This window comes from Strongylocentrotus purpuratus, unplaced genomic scaffold, assembly GCF_000002235.5.
Source record: "Strongylocentrotus purpuratus isolate Spur 01 unplaced genomic scaffold, Spur_5.0 spur5_scaffold_16, whole genome shotgun sequence".
Lineage (NCBI taxonomy): Eukaryota > Metazoa > Echinodermata > Echinoidea > Camarodonta > Strongylocentrotidae > Strongylocentrotus > Strongylocentrotus purpuratus.
Window position 1 is genome coordinate 32,499,270 of NW_022145601.1, and position 16,464 is coordinate 32,515,733.

General features: G+C 38.6%; 1 protein-coding gene across 1 annotated transcript; it reads left to right on the forward strand.

Annotated features, from left to right (window-relative positions):
• The first annotated feature begins 1,099 nt into the window (after positions 1-1,099).
• LOC115924742 (lengsin-like) lies at positions 1,100-2,537 on the forward strand. The gene has a single exon (XM_030987528.1). The coding sequence runs from the start codon at positions 1,100-1,102 to the stop codon at positions 2,429-2,431; it is 1,332 nt and encodes a 443-aa protein (XP_030843388.1). The 3' UTR covers positions 2,432-2,537.
• The last annotated feature ends 13,927 nt before the right edge of the window (positions 2,538-16,464 follow it).

Here is a 16,464-nt window from a genome sequence, read left to right on the forward strand (position 1 = left end):
AGTGTGTAGTCCAGAATCTGCACGGTCCTTTATAATTTCCCCACACTTGATTTCAAGCCGTCGAAGATGGCGTTATCAACAGATTCATAATAATGCTCACCAGCCGAGCGTCTTAATTTAATGATCACGCCATCATCGGCTGGTAGCAAGTAAGTAGGGAGAGGTAGCGTTGGTGTGGTGGAGATCAAAATTAAATAGGCCAAATTCTGGACTACTGAGGGTGCAGAGTCCAAATATCAGATAAAAAAAAGGTGCTCATATTATATACGGTCATGTGGAATGCAAACATCGTCTAATTTTAGGTTGTAGACTGTTTATACTAGTTGTAGTGTAGGTAAGTGGTTTAGCAATTATGATTTGTAATATTAATATGATGGCCTTCTCGTGAAAAAAGCCACTGATAATTATGTAAACATACACTCGCTGAATTGTACATGTAGTTTCATTCATATTTTCAATTTCAGTTTTGCAGATGTCGTTGATCTTTAACTTTAGTTAGAGGCTTTGCTGTAGACAGTGTTTATTTAACCATGGATCTGCTACGTAGTACTAAGAGGTCCATGGTCTAGACGTAGACAAGTTCAAATCCTTGCCCCTGTCTAATCCATGGCCGTCAATCGGGGGGGGGGGGGTGTACAGGGGAACACGCCCCAAAATGTTTAAGGGTGGGGACTGTGGGGGAAACGATAGTGTCTGTCCCACCCCCCCCCCCCAGAAAAAAAAAGAAAAAAAAAAAAACAACCTAAAAAAATCTTGTATTTCGTATAATAGACACTAACGGGGCCCAACTTTTTAAAATTGTGCCTCAGATTCTAGAAATAGAGCACACATAAACAGAACTTTTAAACCAGTAAAATGCGTCCGAAATCATACCTTCCCACAACCGACGAATATTGCACAGTGGCTTCTGAGTTCGCTAGTGGACTCTTTTTTAAAATAAATTTCTTCTCATAAAAAGCACTTTTAAATCGGTCAAAGTCCGGTAAAGCACATGGTGATAATACATTATCATTGGATATTCCAACTGCACATTAATGTAAGATACCGGTAATTAGTTCTCGTTAATTTTACATATCATTTTGCAGCCTTCAAAAGAACGATGGATGTTCAGAAGATCGTCTCAAGTTTCGAAGCTGATGATATTGCCTTTGTAAGGTTTGAGCAGACTGATCTGTATGGCATTGCCAGATCCAGGACGATCCCCGCCCGACATTTCAAGGAGAAAGCTGTGAAGGGACTCCACTTTAAAGGCCATCTAGGATATGATCCCCAGACTAACTTTATAGGGAACAGCGCTTATTCTGCAGGTGTAGGTAAGTTTGATGCTGTCTGTTTCCCAGACCTTGATACCTACCAAGTGCTGCCTTGGAGCAAGAGAACTGCTCGGATTCTGATTGAGCCAACGTACAAAGGAAAGTTAGTTGAGGCCCAACCAAGGGTGGTTGCAAGGAGACAACTGGACAAGCTGACAGAGATGGGATATTCTTTGATGTCAGCGCATGAGCATGAGTTCTATTTAGTGGAGAAGGAATCTCGGAAGACCATCGACGATGTTGTCAACGTCAGGTCTACGGTTCGCCTGGCTGCATGTGAAGATATAGTGTATACTTTTTTGGATGGGTTAGCAGGTGTTGGGGTCGACGTTGAATGTGCAGAGACTGAACACAGCCCTGGGCAATTAGAGATCACCTACAAACCAGCGTTTGGGATCCGATCAGCAGACAACGCCCATACTTACAAGACAGGGATCAAAGAGATGGCTGTAAAGAATGGCTTCATAGCCACCTTTATGTCCAAACCTTACCCTGACGTGAGTGCATCCGGTTGTCATTTCTGTCATTCTTTATGGGACAGTCAAGGTAAGACGCCTCTCCTCTACGATGCCAGCAGTCATACAGGTCTGACACTGGTCGGCGAACACTGGGTTGCAGGCCTCCTTGAGCACACCCCAGCAATCTCTTTGCTCATGGGACCAACCATCAATTGCCTGAAGCGATACCTCGAGGCCTTTACTCCATCCAATGCAACATGGGGCATAGATAATCGCTCATGTGCTGTGCGAGTGAAACTCAATGGCAACGAGGGTACCTACCTTGAGAACCGACTGGGGGCCAGTGGCTGCAATCCTTACATCGCACTAGCTGCTATCGTGGCTGCAGGTATGGATGGTATCAACAGGAAGCTCCCATTACCACCTTGTGTAAAAGACATAGATAATGCATACAACCCAGTGCACATCCCGCCGGGCACTGCAAACGTCCCAACCAATATGAAGGAAGTTATGGAAACGCTCCAGATGGATGATGTCATTACTTCAGCTCTTGGGGAAGAGTTTATAGATTGCTTCTTGGCTGCAAAGAGACATGAGATTCTTTTGCAAGAAAACAATGAAGAAAATTGGGAACAAAATCTCTTCTTTGAAACCATGTAGACCCAGGCCTTATTTTATTTGTATAGGCTTATCTTTCTGGTAAGCTTATTTTGAAGCACAATTGAAAGATATGGATAGAGTGGTACTATTCAGGATATGGATGATTTGTGTTTAAAGTATCTTCACATTAGGCCTATATCTCTACACTGATTGTCTTCTGATGCAAAATGTAATAGCATGGAGCGACTGCATGAGCAAGGAGGATCAGCTGGTTTGGTGTAAAATGCCAGAGATAAACATTATCCTCCGGCAATTTTACATCTGACATTTTTACCTTTGACATTTTAACCCCAGGCATTTTTACCTCTGACATTTGTACCTTTGATATTTAACCTCAGACATTTTTACCTCTGATATATTTACTTCAACATTTTTACCTCTGATATTTTTACCTCTGACATTTTTATCTGCCATTTTTCATTCTACATTGAATTCATTTCGGCATAGGTCCAGCTAGTTGGCTATTGATAAAGGATTTGTGATGTTGTGTTCATCCATACACATTACTCCTTTTTACATCGATTTTTTACATGAGATATGGAGACTAGTTGTTACTTTAATTCAATTCAATTCATTCAACCAATCATTAAAAAAATTACAATCATACTGGTACTGGTACAATTACAATATAATGACATGTTATGGACTCCTGAGAAGCAAAGCTTGTAAATGGGGCCCATTGATATACAATCTAATGAATTAAAAAAATACATGAAGAAAAAAAAATATTACGTAACGGTTTCAAATATCTTGCAAACACAGTCAGCCATACTCACCCACTCATACACAATGCAATGCACTTTATAAAGAGAGAGAGAGAGAGAGAGAGAGAGGGGAGGAGAGAGAAGAATATTTAAAAGAAAAAGGGAGAGAAAAATAAGAAGAAGAAGAGGGAGCACATGCAGGATGTGAAACTTGAGATGCTTGTAGTCTTGTAATCTGTGATATACCAACAACCATTTTGCGCCTTTGCCGAAAGTGGATGCATTGATTGACAAGGATTTACTATATCTTTCATATTGCCATCGTTATTTATACCCACTACTCAGGTGAATTTCATGAGTTTTTTTTAATGTGTATCTACTTTGAATTGTTTCATGCTATTTTATATGCTTATACAGGATCCTTCCGATCCCACAGAAAGGCTTATACACATATTATGGAATTGGTTGTTTTGTATAGAATACTCACAACGACCCGTATACAATTAAATAACTCAATTCGAGCACAGCTGAGCTACTATAGATAATTACTACTTGTAGTGTGGATTTACTTTTTTAAAGTGGACTTTGTACTTATTAGGTGTACTTTAACGAGGTTATATTTTGTATAGAATTCTTTTCACTTCCATATCCTTTCATTATTAAATTGTTATGACTCATTGAGGAGGCACTGGTATCATGGGGGAGGGTCACTGGTCTTGCTACAGTATATTAGGTAAATGGAATACAAAATGAAGAAGGTCATATGAAGTAGGCAAGGTTTGTGGCTAGGATTCTATAATATCCTGTTCTTTTCACTTTGTTTTCCCCAACATCATTTCTTTTCTCTCTCGTTCTTGATCCCCCTGCAATCATCATCTGCCTCCCCCGCTGTATCTATATCATTGATTCCTTTGGATGCCATCAACCGTTTAAAAAGAAGGTTGAGTTCTGGGCCGAGTGAAAAACAATTTGTGAGCGTTATCATTCTTATTAAGCAAGTGTGGAAGAACATCAGATAAGACATGTTCCCTGAAAAGCATGGCTCTTCAAATGCCTTCATATTCTAAATATGTCATGTAACATCGTAAAAATCCAGGGTAGGATTTTTACGCCACGTGTTCGTGTAGTCCCTTATACATCTTTCTGTGTACAGTGTTTGCAACTTTACCAAGACATATGGCCACATTTCTTATCATGTTGATGATCCCAGAACCTTGCAATACACACAAATACTTATATGCTAGATGATCAACCTTTTCAGGTCGATTCCACATCGTTTCTTTCACAATGCAATCGCATGACCAGAACTTCATCTTTAAGTAAAGTTCAAGCCCGACTCCATTTATGTTGATGAGTAATCCTCTTACTACCATCAGGAATGAAAATCATGTGCAAGTTTAATGATGTTCAGAGTAATAGGCCTTGTGGTAATATAAGGTTCAATAATGCAACAATTTCGATTTCAACTTTCTTCGTGCTATTTAGTTATATTCATATTCTATATGTTTAATAGTATTGAAAGGTTTCGAGGAAAGAAAGCATTCTTTAATGTGTAAGATGCGAAAGCTTCTTTAATGTCCCATTTAATTTCAGAGACGAAAATTGTTGTATATTCTTTTATGTGCATCATGTGTAAATATATACCTCCTCTTCTTGGACTTTACTATTGGGCACATTAGTTAATTTGCAATATCGAGGAGTGGGTTGTGTTAAAATGTTTTCAAAATATTTTCTAGTAGGGGGGGGGGGGGCCTAGATTTACCATTTTCATGTTCTCATTTTTATTTTACTGTTGTGTATTCACTATTCACCCGGTATTTACTTCTATTTTTTTTTTTTTCTATTTTAAAGTTCCTTTGCCTCGGTATTAAAGGCACACTGTCCTACTTGCTCCCTCTATATAGAAAACTTCCCAAATCGGTGCCTGTTGGTCCCCCATGATCCTCTTTTTCTTATGTTAAATGAGAGCTGAGTTAATGAGATAGCCACCTGTCACACCTCGCTGGCTCACTGGGTGGTCTAATCTTTCTGGCTGAAGTAGTAAAGCCTCCCTTTAAATATGCAATGTGGAGTTGAACGTTAGAAAACTATGATTATTGTATTGTATTGTATTGTATTTATTTTCCGTCATTTAAAAAAATACATCAACATAATTATATATATATATATTTACAATCATAAAGACACACTTAAAAAAAAAAGAAAGACGGAGGGATGGCCCTACTCAGCGTTGTTAGCAAGACAATGCTGGTTTACAGAGGGGTCCCTATAGAAATAGAAAACATGAAAATAGTTATTACAAAAGTAAGGAAAACTTACAGCAAAATAAGAACTTACAATAATAATTACAAATTCGAGTAAAACAAGAAACATGAGAGAAATATTTACGATATTTATACAAGAGAGAAAGCTAGACAAGTAAATTATTTATTTAAAAAAAAAAAAAAAAGATACAGCTACAAGAAGTCTGGAATAGTATTGTTTAAATACTTTTTGAATGTTTGAACAGTTTGAAGTAATTTAGTGGTAGGAGGAAGAGTATTATATTGAATTGAGCTTCTGTATTGGGTAGTTCTGCGACAATATTCAGTTCTAGGTTTAGGGAGAACAAAGTTACCGGAATTGCGGAGGGAATAAATATGAGAAGGGGGGTTGAAACATTTCATTCATACTGGGAGATAACATATTATGGACTGATTTATAGACAAATACATTAAGATTTTTCTTACGCCTGGATTCGAGAGATGACCATTTTAAAAGTGAATGAATTTGTGCGTTAGAAATGTGTTCATATGGATTAACTTTCATTATTATTCTGCCCGCGCGATTTTGGAGAGTTTGCAGTTTCTTAATATATTTTTTATCACATGAATCGATTAAAATGTCTGCATAGTCAAAAAGGGGTAAAATAATTGCTTTATATATCAAGTTCAAATTCGTCTCATTAATAAAATAACGTAGTCTAGCCAAATATTTTACTAGGTTTCCAACCCTCTTACATAATTTATCTATATGGACATCCCACTTAAGTTTGCTGTCGATAATAAACCCGAGATATTTTACACTGTCAGTCTGTTGTATTGCAATATTATTTATATATACATTTAATTTATTACATTTACTTAACATATGTCTAGAGCCTATGAGTAAGGATACAGTCTTATCAAAATTCAGTGTTAACTTATTATTGCACATCCATTTATAAATATATGACAAGTCATGATTTAGTTTATTTTGAACACTTTCCACATTAAAATCTGAAAAATAAAGAACAGTATCGTCAGCGTAAAGTTGAATGGAACAATAATGTGTATATTGAGTTAAATCGTTAACAAAAATAATGAAAAGCAAAGGCCCCAAAATGGAACCCTGCGGTACACCAAAAGAAATGGGTAAATGAGATGAAAGAGTTGAACCAAAATAAGTGGAAATAAACCTGTTATGTAAATAATCATTAAACCATGGCAAACATTCTTCAGCTATACCAATATTACGTAGCTTTTCGAGGAGCAAGTCAGGATCAACGCAATCGAAAGCTTTTTTTAGATCAATAAATACTGCTCCTGTATATTTTCCCTGATCAACAGCGTTCATCCATCTATCTGTAATTTTAACCAAAGACGTTATTGTTGAGTGTTTACTCCTAAAGCCAAATTGTTCTGCTGATAAAAGTTTGTTTTCTTCTAAAAAGGAAACTAATTGCCGCTGAACAAATCTTTCCAGCAATTTTGATACCGTAGGTAGTATTGAGATAGGACGAAAGTTATTTGGGGAATTTTTGTTGCCAGATTTATGAATGGGAATGACTTTTGACCTCTTCCATTGATTTGGAAACTTATACTCGAGGAATGATCTATTAATTATGTGAGTAAGATATGGAACAATAATAGGAGCACACATTTTCAAAATTTTGGAAGAAATCCCATCTAAGCCCACAGAAGTATTATCTTTCAATTTCATTAGTTCTTTTCGAACATCATTTTCAGTGACTAAATGAAACGTAAACTTAGCATCATTATTAACACGAACTTCATCATCATTTATTGAATGTGGAGGATCATGAAAATTAGAGGCTAACTCTGCACCGATAGAAGAAAAAAATAGATTAAACTCATTAGCTCTCATATCAGAATCATTTACATGGGCTTCAGTACTATTAGTACGAGATGTTGGCAAAACAGTCTTCAACACCTTCCAGACCTCAGTAGATCTCCCCATAGCAGAGGACAGTTTATTAACATAATATTGTCTTTTAGTTTTTCTTATTTCAAAAGTTACTTTATTTCTTAACTTACGATAACAATTCATAGCATCGTTATTTTTGCTTTTCCGTACTTTTCTTTTGGCTTTATCACGTTCCTTTATCAAATTCATGATTTCAGAAGTCATCCATGGAGAAATTTTATTTTTGATTCTTCTGGATTTAGAGGGCATAATAGTATTGACAACTTCCATCAAGTAATTCTCCCACAACTCAACTGCTTCATCAATATCATGAGCTAAGTAAACATTCTCCCAGGGTTGATTATCAAGCTGCTCACAAAAATTTACAATATCAATACCTTTCATTTTTCTATACGTTATAGTACGAGGAACATGGTGAGTACAAGGTAGTCCCCAAACAACATAATTCAGTGAATGGTCACTTAATCCAATATTGATAACACCAGATAACTTAATTTGATCAATCCTGTTAGTAACCATCAGATCTATTAGGCTAGATGAGGTATCAGTAACACGGGTGCTAGTTGTGACATTTATGTTCTCAAGAGAATAAATATCATGTATTTGCATCAATCTCTTAGTTTCACTATGTAAAGGGGTCTTTAGAATATCACAATTAAAATCGCCCATAATGACCGTACTATGATTAAAACTGTCAATAAAAGACAACAACGATTCATAATGACAAAAAAGCTCAGAGTAACTATTGGGAGGACGATACCAAGTAATAAAGACATAGGGGTGAGAAAATTTATTTCGAATGAGGATTGCTATAGCTTCCAAATTATGTAAAGATTCATGATTTAAAACTTCAAAATCAATGCTATCATGTATATAAACAGCGACACCCCCACCGTGCCGATTTCTGTCTTTACGAACGATTTTGTAATTATCAATATCTATTTCACTGTTCATAATGGAATCGTCCAACCAAGTTTCATTGAAAGCTGCAATATCAATTGGATATTTGTTGAATAAGATTCTTAATTCATCAACATTTCGCAATAAACTTCTAACATTTAATTGTACCATTTTCGTACCCTTTGTAAATAACTCTTTGAGCTTAGCTGGAACTAGATTATCATGATTATTATGAAGGCAATCACTAACTACTGGGTTTGACTGAACATCAGACAATACGGAATGAATATTACTATCTTTTTCTCCACAGCTATCTTGAGATTGAAAATTAAAAGGCAATTCAGAAAAAATACACTTACTACAAATCCAGTCTTGACTAGAATTGAAAAAATCCAGACCTAAACAAGAACATGAAAGATGAATCCAACTATTACAAACTACACATTTAACAGCATTCTGATTATTTCTGACTGTTTTTGCACAAGAAAGACAAGGATATCTTAGAGGCATAAAAAATCAGTTTCATTGAGTTTTCAAACCAACGAAATAAGCTTACAGTTTGGAGTCAATATCAGCGAGGCTTGTGATGGAGATCTTCTTGCCGTTCGCATTGACAGCCGTGATCCTGCCGTCAAGCGTCCAGACTTTCTTGACATTCTCATGGAAGCGGAGTTTGTTGACGATGGCTTGTCTGTTCACGGTGAGGTCTTCATGGATGAAAATATCAGTGCCCCGAAATTTAGATCGAGCTGAGTAGATCTCATGACGCGTGTTGTATCGGCTGAACTTTATGATGATCGGTCGTGGTTTCTGTGATCCACTGCTCCTAATTCTCGGCGTGATTCGATGGCTACGATCGATGTGCCCAGGATCAAGATTGATTCCAAGATTACGACGAACAACATCGATGACCAGCTGATCAGTGTTTTCGCTCTTTCCTTCCGCGATACCATTTATTGAAAGTAAAAAGTAAATCCTTACAATTCACATTATAATACAAATGCACTTTATATCAAAATAAACTATATCACGAATGTCAGAATATGACAATATAATAAAAGTGTAATTCTCAATCCTTTGTTTGCCTTGCTCTTCATGACTGTAGTTATAACATCAGAATGAATTTGGTGTAAAACACGATTGTTTCGAAGGAGTGCAATTCCCTTTTCACCCACTTTCTACGTCTCCCCCTCTCTCTCTCTCTGTCTTTCTCTCTCCTTTTTTCTTCGCCTCTCTTTTTTCTCTTTCCCTCTCCGCCTCTCTTTCCCTCTCTAACCCTTCATTCCTCACACTCTACGTATCCTTACGTCCGCCTTGAGTGGAATTAACGGGAAAGATGAGAGAGAGAGAGAGAGAGAGAGAGAGAGATGGAGAGAGGTGGAGGAGGTGAATAGATTATATTATGGGACGATAAGAGAAGGGAGATTGAATAGAGAGATGAGAGAGAGAGAGAGAGAGAGAGAGAGAGAGAGAGAGAGAAAGAGAGAGAGAGAGAGAGAGAGAGACGGATCGAGAGGTGGAGGGGTGAAATTACATTATGGGACGATAAGAGAAGAGAGATGACTGAGAAAGGATGATCGGGGAGACAGGTGGGAGGGAATGAAGATAAAGAGGACAGCGATCGAGAAAGAGAGAGATTGAGGGGGAGGGGCATGGTGATCAAAGGGTAAATGTAATTATACCTAGACGAGAGGGAGAGAGAGAAAGTAAATACCGAGTGAAAAAGACATATTGAAGAGGAGAAATGGGAATGAAATGGGAATAAAAGTGAAAGAGATGAAATAAAGAAGACGAAGAAGAGAGAGAGAGAGAGAGAGAAGGAGGTGGGGGAGTAAAGATTGGGTGAAAGAGACGGAATGGTGGAGGAAAGGGGAGATGATGAGGGTTGAAGACGAGAGGGAGGAGTGGATGGGGAGAGGGAGAGAGTATGGTCAAGGGGTAAGGAAAATAAAGATTTAAAGTAGCGATGATATTGGAAATGGAGTGAAAAGATGTGGATTAAGAAAAGAAGATAGAATACGAAAGAAAGGATTTAAACCAAAATATTGAAACAGATAGGGGGGAAAATATGAAAAACGAGATGGGCGTGATGGATAAGCGATACAGAAATTTGGTCTTGGAACTGGAAGGCCCCGTATACGAAACCAAGTAGAGGCGCTAGTTCCCTTTGGTATATATTTTGGGGAGGCTTTAAGTCCGTAGATGTTCTAGTTACTTTCCCCGTTTTTCTTCTTCTAGTTTTCGAATTATTTTCATTCAAACTTAAAACATCAAATGAGAACGGGGACGGCGACAGGGAGAAATACATGTTTTCATGAACATTTTATTTGAATTTTAACTAGATTTTATACTACTATGATCACATCTTATCATAGGAAGCAGAAATTGGTTGTCATTTTGTTGACAGACGATCCTTCAAAGTTATTACAAGATTATAAACCAATCTTCTTTTAGGTTGCTGAGTGCGTTATTAATCATTTACCTGATTGTGTACGAAAATAGCCAAATTTATATTTAATGAATATCATTTTTTTATTGGCTGTACCATTTCCACTAAATGTTATGCATGTACCATGATCACATCTAACCATTTTGAAAATAAGTGACAAATAAAACCACATAGCAAGATATTGATAAAAACAGTCAACTCAAACGTTTAACCGTTAAAGCCCCTCTAATTGTGTTGGGAGCCCCACAATTTTGATGGAAAGAGTTCAATTTGTTGGGGCTCCCAACACTTTAAGAGGGACTTTAAAGGTAAAGACCAGTATTGGAAACGCCCCAATTTCAAAAAATGAAATGGAAGCTCTCATTACCAATCATGTGAAAGAATATGTTTTGACTAATACATGATGATACAAAATTTGCAGGGAAACCGCCTACTAATTCATATATTTGGTAAATTTGTTTCTCTCATGGTCTGTGAGAGATATAGGGTAGTCCCATATACATCTTTCTGTTTATAGTGCTTGTAACTCTACGAAGAATGGGCCAAATTTCTTATCATTTTGATGATTCCAGAACCTTGCAGATGCTAGATGCTAGATGATCAACCTTTTCTGATCGATTCCACAACGTTTCTTTCACAATGCAATCGCATGACCATAACTGGTCTTTACCTTCAACATTCTCACAGTGTATTTTTCTCACTATAATCTTATTTTCTGGTATCAACCATAAATGAGTAATATGTTGGTATAAACGGCTTACACGCTACATGTATGAAAGGTTTTTAATATTTTGCAATTCTTCTTGTTTTGTTTCATTACCAAAGGAAACTATTTCACAAACTGCACTGTGTAAGAAGAGGGTACGCGAAGTCCGAATTTGAGGTTACATATATACTTTGGTAGGCTGGCTGCCCTCTGTATATCAATCCCGGTATATCTTTGACTGCTAATTTCAAGCGGTGAAAATAATTTGAGAGATTGACAGAGCCCCCCCCCCCCTACCCCCGCAACCAGGGTCCACACCGACTACACCTTTTATATCATACAATTCAATTTCAATTTCAGTTTCAAATCAATTCATATTGTATTGTAATATGGATAATTTAGAGTGAGAGTGAAGATGACAATAACCAGGAAAGACAAAAAATTACGTAATACTGCACGTCTCTCCTGGAATATAATACAGGGATGAAAACAAATTAAATTACTCGTAATTATATACTTTTTACAGCTTTTTTCCCCCTTTAATTTTGTTTAAACAAAATACATGAATCCTTTTATCCCAAGTTAACCAGATTTTCCCTTCAAAAGTTTTTTGTATTAAATAATTTAATTCGTTGTCAAGACGTACCGAGCGAATCACCAAGATACACACTCCCGTATATACTCTTCATCCAAGTATGAACATCTTTTAATAAGCATTTATCAATCAACAATTTACTATGATTCTTCTTCTTCTAAAGTAACCTTCAATATCATTTTTTGTTATGAAGACAAGAAACTTGTCAAATGTTACTTATTCATTTGTTTATACTTGTTCACGTTATGATATACGAATTATATAATGAAAATAAATGTGTCGTCACAAAGTGATGACTTAAGCATTTTATACGAAGTATTCATACTAAATACGAACTTGTAAAGTGACATGAAACCTCTCGTCACAAAACGAATTATTCTCTTTCTCCCAAACTACTTTTCTGCTCCTTACAGACGACATCCTCCTCGTCATCGACAGCACATCCTTCTTGGTGCTCGATGACCTCTACCTCAATATTATGACACGTTGTATTCGTGCCCGCCTTGATGAGTCCGTCAATGATGAGGGTTCCATGCTGGTTCAACGTCGATCTCAAGCTGTCGATGTCGATATGGTCTGGTAGGGTTATGACGTGGCGGAGAATGCGGCTAGTTTGGACCCTAGGATCACGGTGGTCATGTCGGAACTCAACGTGGAGATCCTTGATGCCGTGCAGTTGCACATTGATGACGACATCGTCTGGCTTGAAGCCCGGCTTGAGAGGAATGGTGACGTGGAATTTTGTTGCGTCGGTACCGATGCTGACCTCCCCGCAGTGATGCTCATCGATGTGATGCTGAGGATGATCGTGACGATGATGAGATGCTGCTGCGCCATCCGGTGAATCGTAATCGACATGGTCGATCTGGGATACATTGTGGTGGGGCTGATGATGATGGTGGTCATGGAAAGCACCCTGGTGATGCAATCCATGATGATGTCGGTGGTAGCTAGGATGCGGATGATGATGGGTGTGGCCTCTATCCAAGTCACCATGGAAAGGAGAATGGCTCCCGGTGAGCATCTCATGGAAGTTGCCTCCTTCCTTGGTGAAGTGATGGCGATGAGAGTGGATGTGATGATGGGAGATCTCTTCCATGGGATCCATCGGGTAGACATACCGGTGATGAGGGTGGTGGAAGTGTCGCTGACCCATACGGGAATCCCAATGGTCGTCTCTCTCAGACCTCCAGGGATGCAGGTCATGGTGGGGATAATGACGAGCGTAACCATGGTGGTGGGGAGGTAAATTAATAGGAGCATACGCCAAGTCTGGATTTAGTATGCCATGGGAGGTGTAGAAGGGATGGTAATGATGGTTGATGAGGCTTGGATGGCTTAGACTGGGATCATGCTCATGCGAGGAAGGAAGGTGAATTCCATAAGCCCCCTGGTGGTGATGAGGAGGGTAGTAATGATGGTAAGGGTGGTGAACCAGATGATGTGTAGGGTGCATACCGGTCGGATGGTGCCGATAGCTGGCTGCCCCTCCCTCATGTTCTACCGCTGGGTGCCCGTGCGCACCTCCATGATGGGCGTGGTGGGGCGCAGGGTGGTGATCCAGTGGTGCATCGTGATGTGGGACATGGGCGTGGTGGGGCGCAGGATGACCAGGTTCATGGTGAGACGATGGACGAGGGTGGGCGCTTAGGGTTTGATAATGGCATGGATTATGAGCAATATTGCCATGGGGATGAGATGCCGCCTGTGAGTGATGTTGCTGATAGTGATGTGGAGGAGGAGGAGGAGGAGGGGGAGGAGCATGGACTGTCATGTCATGATGCGGATGTACCCTCGCTGGGTGAAGGTGATCAGGGATGACCCGATGCTGGAACATACTCATCTCACCTTCCCGAATCGGATGAGGGTCATGGTGGGGCGAGACGTGACCTACCACTCCAGGATGCGGCCCTCCTCCTGCAGGACATCCATGCCCTGCCAGAGGATGAGCTGATATACCTTCATGGCCGTGATGACTAACTCCTCCAGTTGTTTGGGGATGGTGATCATGAGCTTGATGACCGTTGGTCCCTTCGTGACGAGGAGAATCAAGTTCATGTCGACCGTCGATCATGTATGTAACCAGGGTCTCGGCGAGATGTCGGGATCCAGCGTTGAGGCATGATGCTCTATGTCTATGTATATTGTTTCACCTTGTTGCACCAGTCGATTAGTTTGGCAGAAACAGAAAATGCATTCTTCTTTTATATGTTTTTACTGGTAAGTGTAGGAGCAAAGAGAGTGGGTGACAAAAGCTTGAAGAGGGAGGAACAGAATGAGACAGAGAATAAAAGAAATGAGCTAAGGTGAGAGAGGGAGATAAAAAAAAAAAAACACACAGAGAGAAAGAACAGACGTGTGGTGTGAAAATGATGGTAATGGATATACCTCTGACAATGACAGATTGTAGCAATATTATACAGTAACAATTTGAGTATGTAGGCCTATTCGGTTGACATGTAAAGACTCTTGTTGGTCTCCTAGACCTAGATACATTTAGGTTGGGTTTTATAAAAGGAATGATATCAAGAGGGGAAACGAAACGGGATGGACGCTTCATGTCATACCTAAGGGTGCGGGTATTTGACAAAGATAGTTTTGATAAATCGCTTTTGAGATTTTTTTTAATTTGAACTTTCCTCGATCTGTTCTTTGTAGGAACGGTGTCAAGAAAGACAATACAAAAATATGAAATGGTTTATGAAAAACAATTTTGATATTATATTTATACTTGGGAACCTACACAAACAAGCTATGCTTTCCAATAGGTTCATGTTTCATTGCATAATATTGAACTTACTTTGTCAACTATTTTCTTTATTGCGCAGACAATTGATATGAAATGGGAAACATTCGAATCAATCGGTCGATCACAAAATAATGTAGAACGAACAAAAAACTTCATTGAAAATATAGATGCAGTTATAATGGACCGTTCACGGTAACCTCTTCTCCCTCCAACGCATAACAGCAAACACAACAGCAAAAACATCGAGAGAGAGAGAGAGAGAGAGAGTGAGAGAGAGAGTGGGAGTGAGAGAGAGAGTGAGAGAGAGAGAGAGAGAGAGAGAAGGAGGGGGTGGATAGAGATGTCGGGATCCAGCGTTGAGGCGTGATGTTCTCTGTCAATGCAATGTTCCACCTTGTTGCACCATGCAGTCCGTTAATCAGTTGGACAGAAACAGCAAATGCATTTTTTTCCCTTCATAGATAATATGTTTTTACTGGTAAATGTGAGAGCAGAGACAGTGGGTGACAAAAAGCATGTTGAAGAGTGGGAAATTAATGAAACAGAGATAGAGAATTAAAAAGTGAGCGAAAACATGAGAGGGAGATCGAGAGAGGAAAACAAACAGAGACAGAGAAACAAAAAAGTAGAGATAGGGGGGGGGGGGGAGGTGTGAAAATGATGGTAATAGATATGCCTCTGACAATGACAGATTATAGAAATGTCATACCGTTCAAGCTAGTATACAGCTCTATACGGTTGACATGTGAAGTTCTTTCTGTCTCCTATAGGTTTTTTTTTAAAAACAATTCTATAGGGATAATATAAAAGAGGAAACTTAACGGGGTGGACTCTTCATGTCATTCTTGAGCGTGCGGGTATGACATAGATAGTTTGATGAATCGCTTTTGAGATTTTATTTATGTGAGCTTTTGTTTTTGTTGTTGGGTTCATAAGGCTGTCCTTTCTGAAAAGATTATTTCAGCCTGGCTATACTGGCTATTTCGAGTTATTCATCCGTGATGCTTAGATGGCGCTCTTTCTTTTCCTCCGTGGCTCCAATATTGATTCAGTAGGTGGCAGCTTCCGTTCATTCGATGGTGCGACCAATAATGTAGGTTGGTTGGTTACTGGTTTGGTTTTATTTTCCGTATACAAATTGAAATACATACAAGAATACAATTTACATAATAGAATACAAATCAAGAATTAAGAACGGTTGGAATACTCTATTCAGAGCCATTATCAAAATGGCTCTGTTCTTCCTAGAGGTCCAGAAATAATGAAACATAGAAAGAAAAAAAAATATTACGAAAATATAACATTACAAACGCAATATCTACAACCCCCTCCCAAACTCTCAATAACACATTACGAATACGACTGTTACCATCCCTTCCCGTTCACACCAAAATTGTATACATCAAAATCTAGTATCCATTCATTTAGGCCATGCCGAAATAGATTGAGTGTGTTCGGTCTACGTAAGTTAAAGGTAATACAAAATTTTGGTATGGAAGCATTATGTGATCCTACAATATTCAGTGATCGTTGTCGAGGTTGAAATCGAGTCTAAAGTTATGAAATTGTCAATAATAAACTCTTTATGTTGTATAGCTCCCTCTCAAGGTCAAGATAATAATTAAGCTATAAAACAATTTCTTGATTAAAATCGACCGATTTGCTATTTCCGTTTGGAAACTATATAACACAACTACATATTCTGTGATTTTCATGGTCGCAGCTACCATCGTACGGCCGTAGGC

What these genes read in the sequence shown, in the direction of transcription:
- LOC115924742 (XM_030987528.1), top strand. Translation starts at nt 1,100, where the DNA reads ATGGATGTTCAGAAGATCGTCTCAAGTTTCGAAGCTGATGATATTGCC.